Source organism: Trematomus bernacchii, unplaced genomic scaffold, assembly GCF_902827165.1.
Source record: "Trematomus bernacchii unplaced genomic scaffold, fTreBer1.1, whole genome shotgun sequence".
Taxonomy (NCBI): domain Eukaryota; kingdom Metazoa; phylum Chordata; class Actinopteri; order Perciformes; family Nototheniidae; genus Trematomus; species Trematomus bernacchii.
The window spans coordinates 1,291,463-1,313,064 of NW_022987728.1; the positions used below are offsets into that span (position 1 = coordinate 1,291,463).

A 21,602-nucleotide genomic window follows, 5' to 3' on the forward strand; every position below is an offset into this window, starting at 1 on the left:
TGTAGTCCTTTATAGTGCGTTGACTACAGACGTCACAATTAGGTGGCCTTTCTTATCAAATCAAAATACTGGCTCTAACACTACTTGTATTTATAATTAAAGACTGAGTTGGAGCTAAAACAGTGAAGTGGGGTGATTTTAAGAAGATTTAAACAACTGTATAACTTAATTTAGGTGTTTTTAACATCAATTTTGGAGATATGTGACCAAAGTTTCATCTACTCTTCATGAATTAATTTCCTTGTGAAGCAGGTCGGGCCGTGTACTTTTTGTCACTTTGATTTTTCGTTTAAGCCAAAAAACGAAAATACCAGGCTTTTTTCGTTTTTTCGTTTTAAATCAAAAATGTTGTCTGAATAAAAAAAACGGATAACAAGAAGTCCTAATTAAAAAAACGGTCCGATTTTGGTTTTTGATAACAACTTCATTCAATTTTCCGTTTTTTTAAAGCCAGTCTTTGAAAGAACCACACCTTGTTTTTGGGTCAGATCGTTTATTCAGTTTTAGACAAAAAAAACATCCAGTTAGAACTTGATATAACGGTACATTTGACAAAAATTGTGATATACATATTATTACCATCACCAAAATTCACCCATAACGTAAAATATTTTATGAAAAGCACATGTCTTTTTATATATTTTTTCTCATAAACATAATAGACAACAATTCAAATGAAGATTACAGGTTTCACACTTTAAGAGGATAAATAAACATGTACTCTATGAATAACTACTACAACAAAAACATATCAAGTCATTCAGATGTTCACAGAGGCAAACACATGTTAAATTTAGTGTCGCCCATTTTTCTCAATTTCTAATCCTCAGTTAGTAATCTGTTAGTAATTTAGTTTCTCCCCTCTTCAGGCTGTGATTTCTATATTTGAACTAGAGCCATTCAATAAACCCAGAGAGCAGACACATATTAGAGAAGAGTGAGCTTGTTGCAGTAAATATACCAATGGGTTTACTTAGCGCAGATGAAATTAAACTTTTCACTGTCAGCCTTTTTGTACCACTTTCCATCTCTCTTCATCGCTACAGCACTGTCACAACGAACAGTCTTTTTTTTGGGGGTCAAGTTGGGATTGCAGACCGAACGATCACTGACCCTGAAAGACAGATCCAGAGTGCAGGTGTAGCGCATTCCCAGCCAGACGAACTCAGTGTCGGCCATCTTGGCTCTCTTTTCGACCCATCTCTGCTGGTGACGGTCAGTGATGGAGACCAGGACACGGTGGTTCGCTCTGCAGTAAGTCAGGGCCTCATCCCAAGTCTTCTTCACTTTGATCAGGATCACTTTGTCTGGCACTGAAATGGATAATAGTTTTGAGACAAAGTAACCACTTATTGCAAGTTATCATAATAAAATAACTCAACTATATAAACATAGCAACTTCAACATTCAATCATAATTTTGATGTAAAAGCCAGGCGAAAAAGATGTTAGGAGAAAGGAAAAAAAAGACTAAATGATAATCAAACTTTCAGGTCTTTCCTGGTTTTATAATTTTAAGTTAAATCATCTTTTATACATAGTAATAAACACATAATCCAAATCTGCAATTCTTTGTATGTAATAAATATTTTCACCACTGAAGTAAATTCAACATACCTTTATGAATATATATAACTAAACACAAAATATTAATATACTTTCAAAGACTTTTGCAAAACTCACCGTCATAGCAGTAGAAGGGTTTTTGATCTGTACAGATGTCGGAGCTCCACTTTCCATTTGGCTTAGTCATAGCACAAGTCTTTGAGGCTACATCTTCAAATGAGTCCGGATCCCAGTGTCTGAAAGAGACGTTCTTCCCATCTGACCAGCTCCAGATCTCTCTGAACAGGCCGATCCACAAGAACTTATCTGCATCTCCGTAGTCAGGATAGCTAGGCTGATCGTTGAATTCAACTGAATTGATATGTTCAAGTCCACTGACCAGGTCAGTGTGATGTTCTCTGCAGTAGCTCTGAGCCTGAAGCCAGTTCAGTTCAGGTTCATCAATTACAAAGTATTTCTGTTGCCCTGTTTCTGTGTGAACGAAAAGACACATTTTACTTCTGGTATAATAATGTAGATTGAATAATAAAAAAAATAGGCCTTAACTTTACCATTACAATGTATTTAAACAAGTAGAATTGTATCAAAGTTACCAATAATGTTATGTTTAAGGTGAAAAGCAAAAATGTTTTTCAATTTAATTTAACTCTACACACGTGTACAACACATGAGTTATCTGTCAACTATTGTTACACACTATCAGTGGCGGCTCCAGAGTATTTTTGTTGGGTAATCTATGGTAGGGCTAACCCATACAGTGGTGGGGCTCAAGTCAGTATTTGCAATGTAATTACATACACGCTATATCGCCACCCTTGACAGTGAAACGCCACGCGTGAGGTTTAGATTATTTCCCTGTCTCAATCCAAATTGAACTGTATGAAATAAAAAGGCACATTTGTCTTGTAGTAAATAAAAAGGGCGACCTGGAGCCAATCCTGCAATTTCCCCACAGGTGAAAGAGTTGACATGCTGAAGACCCAACCCCTGCAGGGGGGTCTGGGGGGATTCTCCCCCAGGAGATTTTTTAAAATACTAACATAAAATACACATTCTGGTACTCTCTTGAGAAGAAAATAAATAAATCTATTTCTACACGAAATATTTAAAAAAATGAATGGCATTTTAGTTTTGTGTGAATTTGTTCTGAAAGCTGAACCTGCTGCTCCTCACAGAGAGAAGAGGGAAGAGGCTGTGTGAATTACTTTACATTGTGGATAAGGGTGGATAGCCCCCATTGTTCTGTGTGTCAAAATGAAAGACAGCCCACACACCTATCAATCATCAAACCGTGGGGTCTTATTTCATTACGTGTTGATTTCTATCAACACGTAATGTTGTATCGATGTATATAGAGATGTACTACAGCAAAAGTATTCTCCGTCGGGACTTCCTGCAACAACACCACGCCGTTATCGTGATTCTGATTGGCCAGAAGACATTATCAAAGATGTTTTATTGAGAAGACGATCACTACGTGACAAAAGTTTTCAAAACCGTTTCTAGTCTTCGGTATTTCCAGACAAGTGGCTACTGAAATCAATCTCACTAACTGCTGTCTGTGCAATTTACTCCGCGCGAGTTGGCGGACTTTATTTTGCTTACTTTAACATCATTTTTTATGGTCGGGCTAAGGTGGGGCTAAGCCATTTCTTGGTATGGCTGTAGCCTACCCCAGCCATACCCTGGCGCCGCCACTGCACACTATGATATGATTTATATAGCGTTAATAATGACAGATACTCACCATTGTAGCAGATGAACTTGCGTCTCTGAGAACAAAAGGCATCGGTCAATTTTTTTGAGTGTGTCATCATCACACAGTTCTGAGGATTGACACCTGCATTGTTCGGCTCTTTTGGATCCCATTCAGGTGCACATCCTGGATCACATTCTGTAGGATTGTACTTCTCCCCCGGCAGAGACCAGTGCCACACTTTAATATCTCTTTCATTGATGCTCCTCAGTCCAATCCAGGCGTCTGTAGTCTGTGAAGAGTTAGTCAGTCTCTCCACGTCTCTCATGTCAGACACTGTGGCCAGGTCAGTGAAATGCTCTCTGCAATAACTCTGGGCTTCATCCCAGGTCTTTCCCTCTTGAATGAAGTGGTACTCATAGAGGTCACATGTGAAGAAGGAACACTGACCTAAAGATAGAGACCATTCTGCAGTGATGGAGCTGACAGTATGACAAGCACCTGATCATTAAATCAAACTCATGAGTACTAGAATCACCCCCACCTCTTACATCGTCCCCTTCATCTTAATGGAGCTCTGAGGACACTTATTCCACGTTTTATTGTTATGAGCTGTTTCATGACTCCAGATGTGATATCAGTTACAAATCTGATAAGATGATCCACTTACCCATCAGAATCAGCACGAACTGAATCCACTGCATCTTTGCTCTGTTAGATGAAAGCAATATTGTTATTGATCATTGATCAATCTTATAAATGATGTCAGTAACATTTAAATTATTTTGAACACCTAATGTTTCAGTTAAATTAACACAAACACAGACTGCACCACTCGCTTCTGTGCAGTAGTTTAATGAAGATGTAAATTTAGAAAATGCAAATTTAGAGCAACACCAGCAGTAACATACGGAGCCCCTAAAGGGACAAAATAAAGAATTGCCCTTTAGGGGCTCCGTAATACATCTGTAACCAGGTTGAAAATAATCCTTACAGTGTAATTAAAACAAGATAATAAATATGTCATTTAGTTATAAGTGTGGTTAAAATATCTAGTTCATGCAAAGATAACGATTAAAATATATTGCATAACAGTTTAAAAAGGGAAAGTGTAATACATGTGTTTAAAAGACTAAAATGTATAATTATAAATATTGTGTTTTATTTTAAAAGTTCATGGTTGAAAGAGGAAGTAGTGTTTGTGAATAAATTGTTCAGTGTGTGTATGTTATATAGAGTAGACATCATCTAATACTAGTGAAGTTACAGTATTTAAAGGTGCTTAAAGGGACTCAAGATAACACAAAGGGTACATTGGTAAAATATAAACAGGATAACTTAAGAGAAATAAGACAACATTACCGTATTCTTTATTTGTAAATTAGGTTTATTGAGTTAACTAGGGAATATTTGGGCTACACACCGTAAAATGTATTTTTAGCAGATGAAAAGGTCTTATTTGAATGAAACATGCAAACACCAGTTAGAAACTAAACAATAACAGTATAGTGCCGTACAACAACACTGACTTTTTATGTTTGTTTTGTCAAGGCCATTATATTTGTGTGGTTCTATATTTTTTTGTTTATTTATTCACATGTAGCCTACTCCTACAATCAGAAACATACACTATGTTTTAGGTGTGGGTGAGGCTTTATGGGTTCTTTAACCGGAACAGAGAAGTAAACTGAAATAAAAGCTTAATTAAATTGTGTATCGTTGCTTTTATAAGCCCGATTTCAAGATGTGTGATCATTTCTATATTATAGGTAAACTAACTATAATGAAAATTATATTGTGTTTATTTGAACTGAGAGTGAGATTGCTGTGTATACACATCGTCTCCAATAAAACATTTAACATTTACCACCGTTTTTTAAAGCAGGAAAATTGTGTTTTTCCAGCCCTGAGTAATGTCTACGGGACAGGCTGCATACATCGCCCACAAAGCTCTAAAAACCTAACATGAACCTGAAAGGTAAAACTCAGGGCAAAAAATGTCCACTAGACTCAGACTAAATGTTTTGTTTTCATTATAAATGTCCAGCGTTCTTGGTAAAGTGCCAACTTTTGTAAAATTATTTTTTTGTTTGTTTATGATTCAAAATGAAACATTGAGATTTTAATACAAATACATAAAATATTCCAGTTGATTTCAAGAGAAACAAATGATTTAAGGGAATAAATGAACATAATAGGGTTTCAGATTTCATTACTTCTGATTGAGATGTGATTCATTAAATGTTCCTTCCCTTTGGAAAATATTCTGAAGGAGAATATCTTTCTCAAACATAAACAAAATATGAAAATGACTGAACAGAATCACACTTACTTCTCCTGAGTCGTCCTGTCAGCTGCTTCTCTCTCCGTCTCTCTCGATGTGCTGGTGAAGACTCAGATATCCACGAGGTCGCTGCTCTCTTTGAGCCACCTTTGGGCAAACATTTGAATATTAAAATTCAGATGTCAAAGAGGTCTGTCATGGTTGATATAGGATTCATTGAAGGGAAGAATATTAATTAAATGTAACAGGTAAAAAAGTTGAACACAATTCCTTGTTGACTGTCTGACACACGGAAAGAAAGGTACCATTCCAAAATATGCACTAATGATAACAATTGAATGTTTATATTTTTTATATTTTTGTTCGGATATTGCTTGTTACCATATGTCAAACAGCTTTAAGAGAACATTCTGGCTGTATTTGAGCACCCCATATTTCAAGTGTGTCAAAATTATTTGAATTTCAGTCACATAGTTGATTTATTCTGAAACAGCCAACAAGTCAAAAACATTATCTCTTTGTTGTCTCTATTCTTATGAGTCTGTCCATCCAGCTATTTCATTCCTGTGAATGCTATATCTCAGGAGAACGTGAGGAATTCATTCAAGTCTTGCACAATCTTCCACTTGGACTCAAGGATGAATCCATTTCTGTCACATGTTTGACCTTTTGATTGTGGTCAAAAGGCCAAAAGTCTCTGTGACCTCACAAAACACGATTTTGTGGCAGTAACAAGAATTATTATGTTAGCTATGACAAAGTCACTCAACTTTCTGATCAGTAAATAGCAATAACCGTGCATAAACAAGATAGTTTTGGGATTAGATTTTCTCAAAACAAAGAAGACCAATTGTAAGCCACTGTGGGACACCAAAACACATTTTTAAACGACTTGATGTGGAATTATTTGAAACTACTGCCTGATTTCTACAAGAAAGATAGTGATAACAACCACTTATTTAACTGGTAATTATCTAGCTTCACAGATCATGTTTAAAGTAAAATATTAAATATAAATATAAATTAACATAATACAGTAGGATTACGGACTGATCCAGCCAGGCCATGTACAGAGCACTCGGGCAGTCGCTGTGTGGCACAAGAAGGCTCCCGGAAAGATAACATCACATTTACATGAACATATCAAAACAGCACAACAAGAACAAAGACTGCTCTTACTTGACTTGACTTTACAAGTCAAATGAGTGCACGCTATGGTTTGCAGCACACCTAAACAGACCTATCCCATATTTCTCTCCTATCTGAATAACTCTGCCATGTTAACAGTCACAGTGTCCACCTTTTTAATACAATTTGGCATCTCTGTTTTCATGTCCTTATTCTGATAAAGAGGCCTGAATACATGTTTCACCTGCTGTATATTTCATGTATAATACAAAGCCTTTGACTTAACTTAAAGAGAACAAGATCAAAATATCTCACAACTTCAGTCCCGTGTTCTCCTGAAACTTAAAAGCAGCCCAACTGTTAAATTATTATTCACACCAACGTAGTGGTTTGAGATCTCCCAAAAATTAAAATTATGAGCAAATGCTAATGCAAGGTTTGGTCCATTAGTTCAAAGGAAGAGAAATCCTAACGCATACGATAACACTTGAATTATAATTACTGCACACACAGGTACACAAATTCACACCAGGAGTAAACAGTGCTTTGTTTATGGATATCTTGCTTGTTTTTCTTATTCCACTTATATGTATACTGTACCTTTGAGTTTCAGAATACTCGTTGATCACTGAGACAACAAACCAAGAACTGGAGGACACACACACACACACACACACACACACACACACACACACACACACACACGGGCGTAATTTCCACATGGGACAGGGGGGACATGTCCCCCCCACTTTTCAAAATCCCATTTGTGTGTCCCCCACTTTTTAAATGTGTTTATTCTTTTTTTTTTACGCAAGCGGTCATCGTCACGGAGGAGCGTCTGTGTGTGTGTGTGTGTGTGTGTGTGTGTGTGTGTGTGTGTGTGTGTGTGTGTGTGTGTGTGTGTATGTGTGTGTGTGTGGCACGAGCGCATCTTGTGAGAGAGAGATAGAAAGAGAGAGAGAGAGAGACATAGAGTTACGGGGTTGTTGTTAGCATTTGATGCTAGCTCGGAGCTAACGGAGATTAGAAGCTGTTTCAACAATAAGGAGAGGGAGAGCTCTCTCCTGGGGGACTGAGAGAGAGAGAGAGAGAGAGAGAGAGAGAGAGAGAGAGAGAGAGAGAGAGAGAGAGAGAGAGAGAGAGAGAGAGAGAGAGAGAGAGAGAGAGAGAGAGAGAGATGAGAGAGAGACGGAGAGAGAGAGAGAGAGAGAGACGGGGAGACAGAGAGAGAGACTGAGAGAGTTACGGGGGTTGTTGTTAGCATCTGGTGCTAGCTCGGAGCTAGCTCGGAGCTAACGGAGATTAGAAGCTGTTTCAACAATAAGGAGAGGGAGAGCTCTCTCCTGTGGGACTGAGAGAGATAACGTCAGCTCAGTGAGCTAAAGGACTCTGAGTGATTAGATTGTAAACTTTAGTCTAAGTTATCTCAATGGGTCTCAAACGGTTTGGTCATCTATGTAAACAAATATTTCCATCTTATTAGTTGTATATAAAATAAGTTAAGAAATCCTTCCAAGGTCAGTACAAAAATAAAAAACACAGTTTGAAAGGGGAGTGATTAGTCAAATATGCATAAATAAAAAGAAAGAATGCAGACTAGGTATGATAAAGATAGGAGAGAGTATATCAATGATGTGTTATTGCTTGTGAGCTTATTCTAATGTTTTTTTGATTATTGAAATATATACAGTTCTGTTTTATATGAGTGTTGAGAGCTGTATCCATACATCTCTTAATGTTGCCCTCAAAGTGCACCAGATTGATGCTTTTAGCTTCAATTTAAAGACAACAAATCTTCCCGGGGTGCATGCCCCTGGACCCCCCTAGAGGATGTGAGGTCATCACAAATAAAACAGGTTCACATGGATAGGATACTAGATCAATCTGCACACTCATCATATACACTTCACATTTTTCTTGGATTTGTTAACACTATAGTCCCTAATATATTTGTAGAAAGGCAGGAAATGGAATTAAATTGAGAAAATGTTTCATTGCGGAGGACCCCCTGTTTTGTGTCCCCCCCACTTCTCAAACCAAAGTTACACCCTTGCACACACACACACACACACACACACACACACACACACACACACACACACACACACACACACACACACACACACACACACACACACACACATTATATGATGGATACCCGAACAAATGTAAAATGTCATGCCATAGTTGGTCATTAATATATTGTTATTGTCCAATGAATCATTTATTTCTAGCAGTTGTTCTTGAATCACTGTTCTTATAGTTTGCAAATCCCAACGACAGCAGGCACCAACAGAAGAGCTGGTTCAAGTGCGTCCTCTAGTGTTGAAAGATAACCACAACAACAAAAACATCTTCCACTTCTATGACTCATTCCTGTTTACTTTGGGTGCATTTTGACAAGCTGCATATTCACTCTAAAAAATCACGAACTAAATCTCTCAGTGAACTCAAACACAGTCCTTATTATGTAGTTTGATTTGTAAGAATGACAGCTATGGAGAAATCCCTTTCAATTACATACCCATACATTATGTGTTCACTGTCAAATAATCACCTCTTAGGTAAATGTAAAACATGACTATTTAAAGCCAGTGGACGAAAGAACCACACCTTGTTTTTGGCTCAGATCGTTTATTCAGTTTTAGACAATTAAACATCCAGTTAAAACTCCATTAAGGTAAATATGACAAAAATAGTGATACACATATTATAACCATCACCACATTTCAACCAAAACGTAAACAAATTCTGAAAAGCAAAACATTATAGATTTGTCTTTTTATATATTATTTTCTCTTAAACATAATAGACAACAATTCAAATGAAGATTACAGGTTTCACACTTTAAGAGGATAAATAAACATGTACTCTATGAATAACTACTACAACAAAAACATATCAAGTCATTCAGATGTTCACAGAGACAAACACATGTTAAATTTAGTGTCACCCCTTTTTCTCAATTTCTAATCCTCAGTTAGTAATCTGTTAGTAATTTAGTTTCTCCCCTCTTCAGGTTGTGATTTCTATATTTGAACTAGAGCCATTCAATAAACCCAGAGAGCAGACACATATTAGAGAAGAGTGAGCTTGTTGCAGTAAATATACCAATGGGTTTACTTAGCGCAGATGAAATGAAACTTTTCACTGTCAGCCTTTTTGTACCACTTTCCATCTCTCTTCATCGCTACAGCACTGTCACAACGAACAGTCTTTTTTTTGGGGGTCAAGTTGGGATTGCAGACCGAAGGATCACTGACCCTGAAAGACAGATCCAGAGTGCAGCTGTAGCGCATTCCCAGCCAGACGAACGCAGTGTCGGCCATCTTGGCTCTCTCTTGGACCCATCTCTGCTGGTGACGGTCAGTGATGGAGACCAGGACACGGTGGTTCGCTCTGCAGTAAGTCAGGGCCTCATCCCAAGTCTTACTCTCATTGATCAGGATCACTTTGTCTGTAATTGAAATGGATATTTTGTTTGAGTCAAAGTTACCACTTATTGCAAGTTATCATAATAAAAGAACTCTCAACTATATAAACATAGCGACTTCAACATTCAATCATAATTTTGATCAGAAATAAATAAAAGTAAAGGATCTGGTACCCGATGTAAAAGCCAGGCGAAAAAGATGTTAGGAGAAAGAAAGAAAAAAGACTAAATGATATTCAAACTTTCAGGTCTTTCCTGGTTTTATAATTTTAAGTTAAATCATCTTTTATACATAGGAATAAACACATAATCCAAATCTGCAATTCTTTGTATGTAATAAATATGTTCACCACTGAAGTAAATTCAACATACCTTTATGAATATATAACTAAACACAAAATATTAATATACTTTCAAAGACTTTTGCAAAACTCACCGTCATAGCAGTAGAAGGGTTTTTGATCTGTGCAGATGTCGGAGCTCCACTTTCCATTTGGCTTAGTCATAGCACATGTCTTTGAGGCTTCATCTTTAAATGAGTCCGGATCCCAGTGTCTGAAAGAGAAATTCTTCCCATCTGACCAGCTCCAGATCTCTCTGAACAGGCCGATCCACAGGAACTTATTAATATCCTCATTGTTTAATTCTTTGACCCGTTCCTTGAATTCATCAACCCGTTCCGTGAATCCATCTGATCTGATGTGTGTGATTCCACTGACCAGGTCAGTGTGATTTTCTCTGCAGTAGCTCTGAGCCTGAAGCCAGTTCTTTGGTTCATCAATTAAAAAGTATTTCAGTTGCCCTGTTTCTGTGTGAACGAAAAGACACATTTTACTTCTGGTATAATAATGTAGATTGAATAATCAAAAAATAGGCCTTAACTTTACCATTACAATGTATTTAAACAAGTAGAATTGTATCAAAGTTACCAATAATGTTATGTTTAAGGTGAAAAGCAAAAATATTTTTCAATTTAATTTAACTCTACACACGTGTACAACACATGAGTTATCTGTCAACTATTGTTACACACTATGATATGATTTATATAGCGTTAATAATGACAGATACTCACCATTGTAGCAGATGAACTTAAGTTTAAAAGAACAAAAGACATCGCTCCATTTTTTTGAGTGTGTAATAAACACACAGTTCTGAGGATCGACACCTGCATTGTTCGGCTCATTTGTTAACCATTCAGGTCCACATTCTGGATCACATTCTGTAGGATTGTACTTCTCCCCCGACAGAGACCAGTGCCACACTTTAATATCTCCTTCATTGATGCTCCTCAGTCCAATCCAGGCGTCTGTAGTCTGTGAAGAGTTAGTCAGTCTCTCCACGTCTCTCATGTCAGACACTGTGGCCAGGTCAGTGAAATGCTCTCTGCAATAACTCTGGGCTTCATCCCAGGTCTTTCCCTCTTGAATGAAGTGGTACTCATAGAGGTCACATGTGAAGAAGGAACACTGACCTAAAAACAGAGACCATTCTGCAGTGATGGAGCTGACAGTATGACAAGCACCTGATCATTAAATCAAACCCATGAGTACTAGAATCACCCCCACCTCTTACATCGTCCCCTTCATCTTAATGGAGCTCTGAGGACACTTATTTCACGTTTTATTGTTATGAGCTGTTTCATGACTCCAGATGTGATATCAGTTACAAATCTGATAAGATGATCCACTTACCCATCAGAATCAGCACGAACTGAATCCACTGCATCTTTGCTCTGTTAGATGAAAGCAATATTGTTATTGATCATTGATCAATCTTATAAATGATGTCAGGTACATTTAAATTATTTTGAACACCTGATGTTTCAGTTAAATTAACACAAACACAGACTGCACCACTCGCTTCTGTGCAGTAGTTTAATGAAGATGTAAATTTAGAAAATGCAAATTTAGAGCAACACCAGCAGTAACATACGGAGCCCCTAAAGGGACAAAATAAATAATTGCCCTTTAGGGGCTCCTGTAACCAGGTTGAAAATAATCCTTACAGTGTAATTAAAACAAGATAATAAATATGTCATTTAGTTATAAGTGTGGTTAAAATATCTAGTTCATGCAAAGATAACGATTAAAATATATTGCATAACAGTTTAAAAAGGGAAAGTGTAATACATGTGTTTAAAAGACTAAAATGTATAATTATAAATATTGTGTTTTATTTTAAAAGTTCATGGTTGAAAGAGGAAGTAGTGTTTGTGAATACATTGTTCAGTGTGTGTATGTTATAGTAGAGTAGACATCATCTAATACTAGTGAAGTTACAGTATGTAAAGGTGCTTAAAGGGACTCAAGATAATACAAAGGGTACATTGGTAAAATATAAACAGGATAACTTAAGAGAAATAAGACAACATTACCGTATTGTTCATTGTAAATTAGGTTTATTGAGTTAACTAGGGAATATTTGGGCTACACACCGTTGGCACACACCGTAAAATGTATTTTAAGCAGATGAAAAGGTCTTATTTGAATGAAACATGCAAACACCAGTTAGAAACTAAACAATAACAGTATAGTGCCGTACAACAACACTGACTTTTTATGTTTGTTTTGTCAAGGCCATTATATTTTTCTGGTTCTATATTTATTTGTTTATTTATTCACATGTAGCCTACTCCTACTATCAGAAACAAACACTATGTTTTAGGTGTGGGTGAGGCTTTCTGGGTGCTTTAACCGGAACAGAGAAGCAAACTGAAATTAAAGCTTAATTAAATTGTGTATCGTTGCTTTTATAAGCCCGATTTCAAGATGTGTGATCATTTCTTTATCATAGGTAAACTAACCGTAATGAAAATTACATTTTGTTTAGTTGAATTGAGAGTGAGATTGCTGTGTATACAAACCCAGTCTCACGGCATTTCGTGTTATAGTCACGACATTTAATCTATTGATTCGTGTTCACCAACACGACTTTGCCCTTTTTCCGTGTCACACAGAACGATTTTAAAAGCAATGTATTTCTATTGGTGTGTGTTTCGTGCCTGCAACACGTCTTTTTGTCCGGTCGGGTCTTGGAAGACCAGAAGCTGTGTGGTTCATAAAAACATGTTCTTACTCAATATCAAGCCACGATTGTTGTTTTTATTTTAAATTGTATAATGTCGGACTTTTTTTGCCGTCCGTGAGGAAAAGAAATGGGGCTCAGAGCCTCAGAATACTGAAATCTGTATTTTTTAAATATTTTTTTCCTTCTAATTTATTATTCTTTTCTAAATAACACACTGTTATTTACTCAACAATAACACACAATTAAATCCTTGTTTTTATTTATTTGTTTAATTCTATAATATCTGGCTTTTTTGCCGTTCCTCAGGAACTGAATTTCAAAATAAAGTCACCGGAAACAGACGCAGGCTACACACCCACTGAACTGATTACCCAAGATCCTCAGCTATGGTTGAAGCTCGGTGATTGGATGTTTTAGCCACAATGCACGTTGGGATATGGTGTTAATGCGATATGAAATAACTATCAACATAACAGCTTGGGGTGAAAACAGTATTTCCGGTCTCGAAGTTTGCATAGTAATCTGCAGTACTCATCAACTCAAAACATCAGTTTATCCTTGTTAATTACACAACATTGATTGGTTTAAATTGTGTACAATGCTTTTGTGTTTTCCCCCTTCGATTCCGAGAAACAAATAGTTTGTTCTGAATTTAGGATGGCCGAAGACACTACACTACCCATAATCCTCAGCTATCGTTTGGGACTACAACATCCGCTTTGCTTGACAAACCCTGTGATTATTAGTCCTCAAGCTCTGTGATTGGATGTTGGAGTGGCAGTGCGACAAGGTTAAGCCGAGCGTCAAACAGCTCTATGAAATGGAATTAAACCCACGGCAGAATATCCAAAACTGGACTCAAACGGGTCCAGCCCAGCTATCCCCCCCCCCCAGAACTACACATGCTGGCTATTGTGTTTCGCAACATGTTCTATAGCGTCTCTACTGAGAATTGTAGTTTTAAAATACGTTTTCGTTTTTCCCACAATTAGAAGTTGCCAGTATTAAACTGTGTACAGCCCTGGAGGTTTAGGGGATAAGAAACACATTGGTGTTATCACATTTAAAACATATAATTATTAAATGGGTGAAAATAGGTTTTGTCCATAATGGGCAGCATTACCCACATAATAGCTCATTGTTACTTTGTAATTCTACTCCACTACAATTCAGAGGTTAACCTGGTATTTTTACTGCACTACATTTATTTTAGTTACTTTACAGATTTGGATTAATGATGTGAAATATCAACAACCCTTAAATCAGACTTTAGTTACACCTGAGTAAAATTCAGGGAAGGTTCCTCAACAGTGTCATAAAATGCACCCCCCCCCCAAAAGATGTTTATATTAATCCCACCCTCAAGCATTTTTCAGGGTATAGTTGTAGGACTAGTACGAATGAATGGAGCAAGTTTCATGAATGTGACACTTTTATTATGTAAGATAGCAAGGGGGGCATATTGTGATAACCAGGCCTGTCATAAAATGCACCCCACCCAAAAAGATGTTTGTATTAATCCCACCCTCAAGCATTTTTCAGGGTATAGTTGTAGGACTAGTACCAATGAATGGAGCAAGTTTCATGAATGTGACCCTTTTATTATGTAAGATAGCAAGGGGTGCATAACGTGGCAAAAATATGCTGACAAAGACTATGTAACATTTGTAAACATATATTTTGATTATTATATGACAAATATGTAAAATTAAACAATACATTTTAAAGCACGTGTATACAGACAGGACGTAACAATAATAATAATAAAAAAAAAGATAAAAAAAAACTGAAAAGGAAGTGACGAATGAATTTCGACACCACTCCCATCAAATACGGAACGAAAAGTTTAACCACAAGAATCAAGACTATATGAGCTACCACTAAACAACTCACAGTCTGAAAATTACCATTAATAAAAACCCTGAACGTTTACTTTTCGTTTTAAACATCGTTTTAAGGTGTAAACGTGTCATTTAGAAATGCGCGTTCCCGTGACAAGGGGGGCATTTCATGATGGGGGTGCATAATTTGACACAACACCGGGTTCAAGTTGTGTTCCCTGGATGAACTGAGCAGGCAGACCCCTAGATTCCACCGGGTCCATCTGCGCCGCGTTACGGCTGCGCCGCGGTTTTGGTCCGGCCTCCTCCGGCGTCATACCCTACCGGGCGCGTTTCAGAAGCATTTCAGAAGCGGAGCGTCTTGCCTGCCGGTTCGCATTTTTTGTTGATTTGGGCATATTTCCTGGACAGGCTACTTTGTACAGACAAAGTTAATAATAACTGTAATATTCCAGTTATAAACGACATGAATCAAAGATGTGTTGCTGTATTTTAGTGGTAAAAAAATGCATTCATCATCATAATTATTCTATATATATAATTTACACAGTGCCTGTAAACCGGAGGAGAACGCTGGCATTTCTCCTCCTACTTGAAAGACTACGGAGGGATAAGGTCTGCAAAATTAGTTTGTGTGTGTGTATATATATATATATATGCTATATATGCTCTGACCGTTCCACTTCCTGCCTGCCCGACCTTACATTACGGCTGCGCCGCGTCAAAAATAGGATTCATCCTAATTTTAGAGGAGCCCTGCGCCGAGCCGCTTCTGGGACGCTTCTGGGACGCTTCTGAGCCGTAACGCGCCGCGTGTGGTGGAATAGCACCCATTGACTAGAGTGGCCGCGATCGCCGTGAGCACCGCGGCGCAGCCATAACGCGCCCGTAACGCGCCCGTAACGTTCGCGCCCGTAACGCGCCCGTAACGCGCCCGTAACGCGCCCGTAACGCGCCCGTAACGCGCCGCAGACGGACCCGGTGGAATCTAGGGGAGAGTCCCTGTAGCTTCACGGAGTTGCTAGCAGAGAGACAAGAAGCTAACAGCAGCAGTCACTTGACAGAGCTACTGTATCACTCAATGTGACCACACCCTAATCTATGCAAAAACTTTAAGACCTAATATAAATAAAAGGGTCATGTTGTAAAACAATTCACTCACCAATTCATAATCATGAAGGTGGAATCTAACTATATCCCGAATAATTTGTATTGCATCCAGGGGTAGAAATGTGTTTATTTCTGCTGTGAAGTTGGGCATTTTAACATGGGGGTCGATGGAAATTGATCCTTTCTGCAGTCATCGCCTATCGGCCAATAGATGAGCTGCAGTTTGTGGCACTTCCTTATTGGCGTCCCGGCTCTGCCCCATAGTTTGCCGCTTGGACGGCACCGACGGCAGTAAACTATAGGCTTGTTTGAGACAAGCGAGACCGACGCAGACCTGCGCAATTGCGATCAACGTCTTGCTAGTGCGTTGCATGATGGTTAGTCATTTTGTCCGACTTGCTCTGGAGGCTCGTCTCCATGAGACGTTGAAATCTCGCGGGACAAAGACGCCCGCAGACTTGAGAGCGAGGCGAGGCGGCGCAGTTTCTCTCCACGGGCTTCGGAAGCTAAATGCTTGATGGGAAACGACTCGCTGGTATCTCGAGCTGAGCGCTCATTGGTGGGTTTTACCCCGTGCTGGAGATGAAACTCTCCATTGGCTCGGCAAAAGTGTGTTGTTGTTTTGTGTCAGTTTTACGTCGCCACTTCCATTCACATTTTTCATCATTGTTCCACAATGTTTATCATCATGACATTAATATCTATATATTTGTATACTATACTTGCACTGCTTACCGTTTTCATACTTTATATATCTTAGCATATTCATACAACACACTGTTCATACTAGGCTAGGCTACTGTGTATAGTGTATTCATACCCCTCACTGTTTATTCATCATTCAATTCATTCTATATTTTATTCTGTAGATTGTGTACATTACTTTTCACTTTACTGCTTTATGCACTCCTGGTTAGAAGCTAAACTGCATTTCGTTGTCTCAGTACCTGTAATCTGTGCAATAACAATAAAGTTGAATCTAATCTTGAGCAGGAACAAATGTATTTACTTAGTACATATCTGACATTAACGATTAAACATATGTGTGCATTCTTTATAAATGCAAACCGAGTCAAGCCGACACCTTAAAGTTGTTTGCAATCCGCCAAAAAACCGAGAGAAGAAGAAGAAGAAGAAGAAGAAGAAGAAGAAGAAGAAGAAGAAGAAGAAGAAGCCGACTCCGAGCTGTCCGACTTCAGGCGAGCTTTTTGAGACCTCCCCTGGCTGCGATCGGCTATTCTCGTCTACTTTCGAGGTGGCAGAGACAGTGGTATGTTTTTGCCTGTTTGGGGAGTTTATATCCAGTTTACTTCGGGCTTTTTTGCTTTGTATATCGGGGGCGGGAGATTCATGTGATTGGTTGTTGGTCGCGTTGCTCGCAAAAAATCCCCAAGCTTCAGATACGCCCACCTCCAAGATTTTTTTAACGCTGCTGTGTGGACGCTCCGTAATAACTGTAACGAAATCAATATGCAATATCGTTGACTAAAAGTGACGAGACGAAAATGTAGTTTACTAAATAAAAACTATGCCAAAATCTCTCTTTACTTTCGTTGACGAAAAATGAGGAGACGAAATATTATCAAAGATAACGTTAACGTTACATCTCTGATTGTCAGTTTTTCTCCCAGCAGTTCCATTTCTGGTGCTGCGGCTGGGCAGCAGCTGTGTGTCTGTGCTGCGCGCGGAGGTACATTTGAATTACACCGGGCCAGCGGCACACTGTGCACTGTCAGGAAGACTCGGGTCTAACCATAGACTGTATATAACGGGGTCTAACTCATGGTCTAACTGACCTTATTTAACAGAAAATAAAATGATAACAACAGGGCTTGGGAGCAGTGGTCGCGTTAACCGAATACACCCCCCCCCCGTCAGCGCGAGTGAGTGACGAGTTGTGTACAGACTCGACGGGTAATAATGGATTATGACGGAAATGTTACGATCCTGTCCGTCAAAATGACTGACAACGAAAAAGTCTACCATAGAAGGGAAGCAATGTGGCCATAACACAGCTGGTAAAAACACCACAAACCTGACCAGATACTTTCTGCAAAGCTGCATTCTTAATCATTCAGCCTGTGTTTTTCATCAAATAAGGACAAGATATAATCTTATTGTGAAATAAATTTGACTAAAATGACAAATTATTGGTTTTGGCTAGACTAGTTTGACTGAAATGTTCTATATAATCTGATGACTAAAAAAGACTCAACAGTTTTCATTGACAAAAAGTAGACTAAAATAATTAGTTTTCTTCGACTAAAATAAGACTAAAATGCTCAGACTTTTAGTCGACTAAAACTTGACTAAATACAAACAGGATGAAGGTGACTAAATATGACTAAAACTAAAAAGGAAATTTAACACAGGACTAAGACTAAAACTAAATTTAAAAATAGCTGACGAAATTAACACTAGTATCGCCTACGTCTGTTTCCGGTGACTTTATTTTGAAATTCAGTTCCTGCATGACGGACGGCAAAAAAGATATTATAGAATTAAACAAATAAATAAAAACAAAGATAATTGTGTGTTATTGTGGAGTAAATAACAGTGTGTTATTTAGAAAAGAATAACAAATTAGAAGGAAAAAAATATTTAAATAAATACATATTTCAGTATTCTGAGGCTCTGAGCCCCATTTATTTTCCTCACGGACGGCAACAAAAGTCTGACATTATACGATTTAAAATAAAAACAATAATCGTGGCTTGATATTGAGTGAGAAAATGTGTTTATGAACCATACAGCTTCCGGTCTTCCAAGACCCGACCGGACAAAAAGACGTGGTGCAGGCACGAAACATACTACCATACTTTGCTTTTAAAATCGTTGGTGTTGGTGAACACGAATCAATAGATTAAATGTCGTGACTATAACACGAAATGCCGTGAGACTGGGTTGTGTGTATACACATCGTCTCCAATAAAACATTTAAGATTTACCATGGTTTTTTTGAAGCAGGAAAATAGTGGTTTTAAAGTTTTAAAATGAACATTAGGTAAAGTTTATGATTCAAAATGAAACATTGAGATTTTAATACAAATACATAAAATATTCCAAGTGATTTCAAGAGAAACAAATGATTTAAGGGAATAAATGAACATAATAGGGTTTTAGATTTCATTACTTCTGATTGAGATGTGATTCATTAAATGTTCCTTCCCTTTGGAAAATATTCTGAAGGAGAATATCTTTCTCAAAAATAAACAAAATATGAAAATGACTGAACAGAATCACACTTACTTCTCCTGAGTCGTCCTGTCAGCTGCTTCTCTCTCCGTCTCTCTCGATGTGCTGGTGAAGACTCAGATATCCACAAGGTCGCTGCTCTCTTTGAGTCAGCTTTGGGCAAACATTTGAATATTAAAATTCAGATGTCAAAGACGTCTATCATGGTGGATATAGGATCCATTGATGGAAAGAATATAATTTACATGTAACAGGGAAAAAAGTTGAACACACTTCCTTGTTGACTGTCTGACACACGGAAAGAAAGGTACCATTCCAAAATATGCACTAATGATAACTATTGAATGTTTATATTTTTTATATTTTTGTTCGGATATTGCTTGTTACCATATGTCAAACAGCTTTAAGAGAACATTCTGGCTGTATTTGAGCCCCTCATATTACAAGTGTGTCAAAATTATTTGAATTTCAGTCACATAGTTGATTTTTTCTGAAACAGCCAACAAGTCAAAAACATTATCTCTTTGTTGTCTCTATTCTTATGAGTCTGTCCATCCAGCTATTTCATTCCTGTGAATGCTATATCTCAGGAGAACGTGAGGAATTCATTAAAGTCTTGCACAATCTTCCACTTGGACTCAAGGATGAATCCATTTCTGTCACATTTTTGACCTTGTGATTGTGGTCAAGAGGCCAAAAGTCTCTGTGACCTCACAAAACACGATGTTGTGGCAGTAACAAGAATTATTATGTTAGCTATGACAATGTCACTCAACTTTCCGATCAGTAAATAGCAATAATCGTGCATAAACAAGAACGTTTTGGGATTAGAATTTCTCAAAACTAAGAAGACCAATTGTAAGCCACTGTGGGACACCACAGTACAGGTATCTGATATAGCAGATATTTGTTAAGATCCATATGTCACGGATAGGATTATGGTCCGTGTACGTTTTCTCAGTTTGATTTTTAGTTTAAACCAAAAGCCAAAAAACGAAAATACCAGCCTTTTTTCGTTTTTTTGTTATTAGCCGCTTTCACACCAAGTACTTTGCCGTACTTATTTCCCAGCACTTAGTTCCCAGCACTTAGTTCCCCCATGGAACTAAAGAGCAGATCGCGTTCACACCGGAATAAGTCCCTGAGGGAAGATTACGCAAATGAAGCCGCTGACGTCACTTCTTCTTCTTCTTCTTCTTCTGCTTTGGGTTTACTGGCAGGCCGCAAACCACTTCATGGCGTATACTGCCACCCGAAGTCCCCGGCCGGAAGTCCCCGGAGCTGGGGACTGGCTTCAGTAGAAGCTGCTGGGAGTCCCAGCAGCTTCTACTGAAGCCTTCCGAGTAAATCTCCAGAACACCGACACCTCCTCATCACTCCACCACTCCCATGTTTTTTGTGTGTGTTGCCATAAGTTAGTCTCTCTCCGTTGGTGCGCTGGGCTAATGCTAATGCTAATAATGCTAATGCCAGCAAATACAATGGCGGCTTCACAAAACTTTTCAGAGTTTTACGGGGCGTGGTTTGCAATTCGCCCAGCCAATCAGAAATTGGAACTTTTTTCTCCCCAGGAAAGTACCACCTCTCTAGCAGGGACTGAAAAGGGGGGAAAAGTTCTCATGAACTTAGTTCTCTTTTTGGTGTGAACGCAAAATCCCAGGAACTATCGGAACTAAAAGGGAAAAGTACTCCGGTGTGAAAGCGCCTATTGATTTAAAACGAAAAAACGGGAAACCAAAGCCGTTTTCCCGTTTTTGTTGTCTGAATCAAAAGACGGATAACAAGAAGACCTAATTAAGAAAACGGTCCGATTTTGGTTTTTGATAACAACTTCATTAAACTTTCCATTTTGTATTGAAGAATGAAGAAAAGCAGTCCGGTGGACCGGAAGTTAAAGAACATCTTTCAAAATAAATGTTTCAAGTTGTACTTGTGAAGTTACGTCAACAATTAGGAGGGTGAGTAATTAAGCTTTTATTTCTGTAACGTTAAACTTATTGTTTTTCCTCAACAAGTTTGACTACATTGAAAGACAGAGGAGGGACAGTATGTGCATTCTTAGTGTCAGGGTGTTATGCTACAGGTCCATGAAGACAGGCCCCAGAGTGAGTTCAGGCTGAAGTGTTGTTACTGTCTTAGTTACCGTCCGGTTAAACATGTACCTGGGGATTCGGCTCATTTTAGACAGGTTAGACACAGCCAATAGTCAAACATGAACTTTAATATAACTAGCACAAGGTAGCTACTCCCCAGAAATTGACTGACTGGTCTGTGTGTGCTGCACAGAGGTCACAGTTGTGTTTTGTTCCTGTTCTGTTGT

The 21,602-nt window shown here is 38.2% G+C and overlaps 1 protein-coding gene across 4 annotated transcripts; it reads right to left on the bottom strand.

Annotated features, from left to right (window-relative positions):
* Nucleotides 1-530: 530 nt before the first annotated feature.
* On the bottom strand, nucleotides 531-19,410 carry LOC117494652 (macrophage mannose receptor 1-like). Of its 4 annotated transcripts, none has more exons than XM_034145588.1 (5): nucleotides 19,337-19,410; nucleotides 11,801-11,841; nucleotides 11,275-11,580; nucleotides 10,543-10,914; nucleotides 531-1,313 (listed from the first exon to the last, which is right to left on the bottom strand). In XM_034145588.1, the coding sequence occupies exons 2-5, from the start codon at nucleotides 11,832-11,834 to the stop codon at nucleotides 970-972; spliced, it is 1,056 nt and encodes a 351-aa protein (XP_034001479.1). In that variant the 5' UTR covers nucleotides 11,835-11,841; nucleotides 19,337-19,410; the 3' UTR covers nucleotides 531-969. The 4 variants fall into 4 exon arrangements, with proteins under 4 accessions (XP_034001479.1, XP_034001476.1, XP_034001478.1 ...); XM_034145585.1 differs by having other exon boundaries at nucleotides 11,182-11,580; XM_034145587.1 differs by having other exon boundaries at nucleotides 532-1,307; nucleotides 11,182-11,580.
* Between the last annotated feature and the right edge of the window lie 2,192 nt (nucleotides 19,411-21,602).

Excerpts from the sequence above, each read along its gene's own strand:
- LOC117494652 (XM_034145585.1), bottom strand. The coding sequence starts at position 11,834 with ATGCAGTGGATTCAGTTCGTGCTGATTCTGATGG. Across the intron at positions 10,915-11,181 it reads TAAGTTCATCTGCTACAATG|AAACAGGGCAACTGAAATAC; the intron begins GTGAGTATCTGT and ends TCGTTCACACAG. Across the intron at positions 1,314-10,542 it reads ACCCTTCTACTGCTATGACG|TGCCAGACAAAGTGATCCTG; the intron begins GTGAGTTTTGCA and ends TATCCATTTCAG.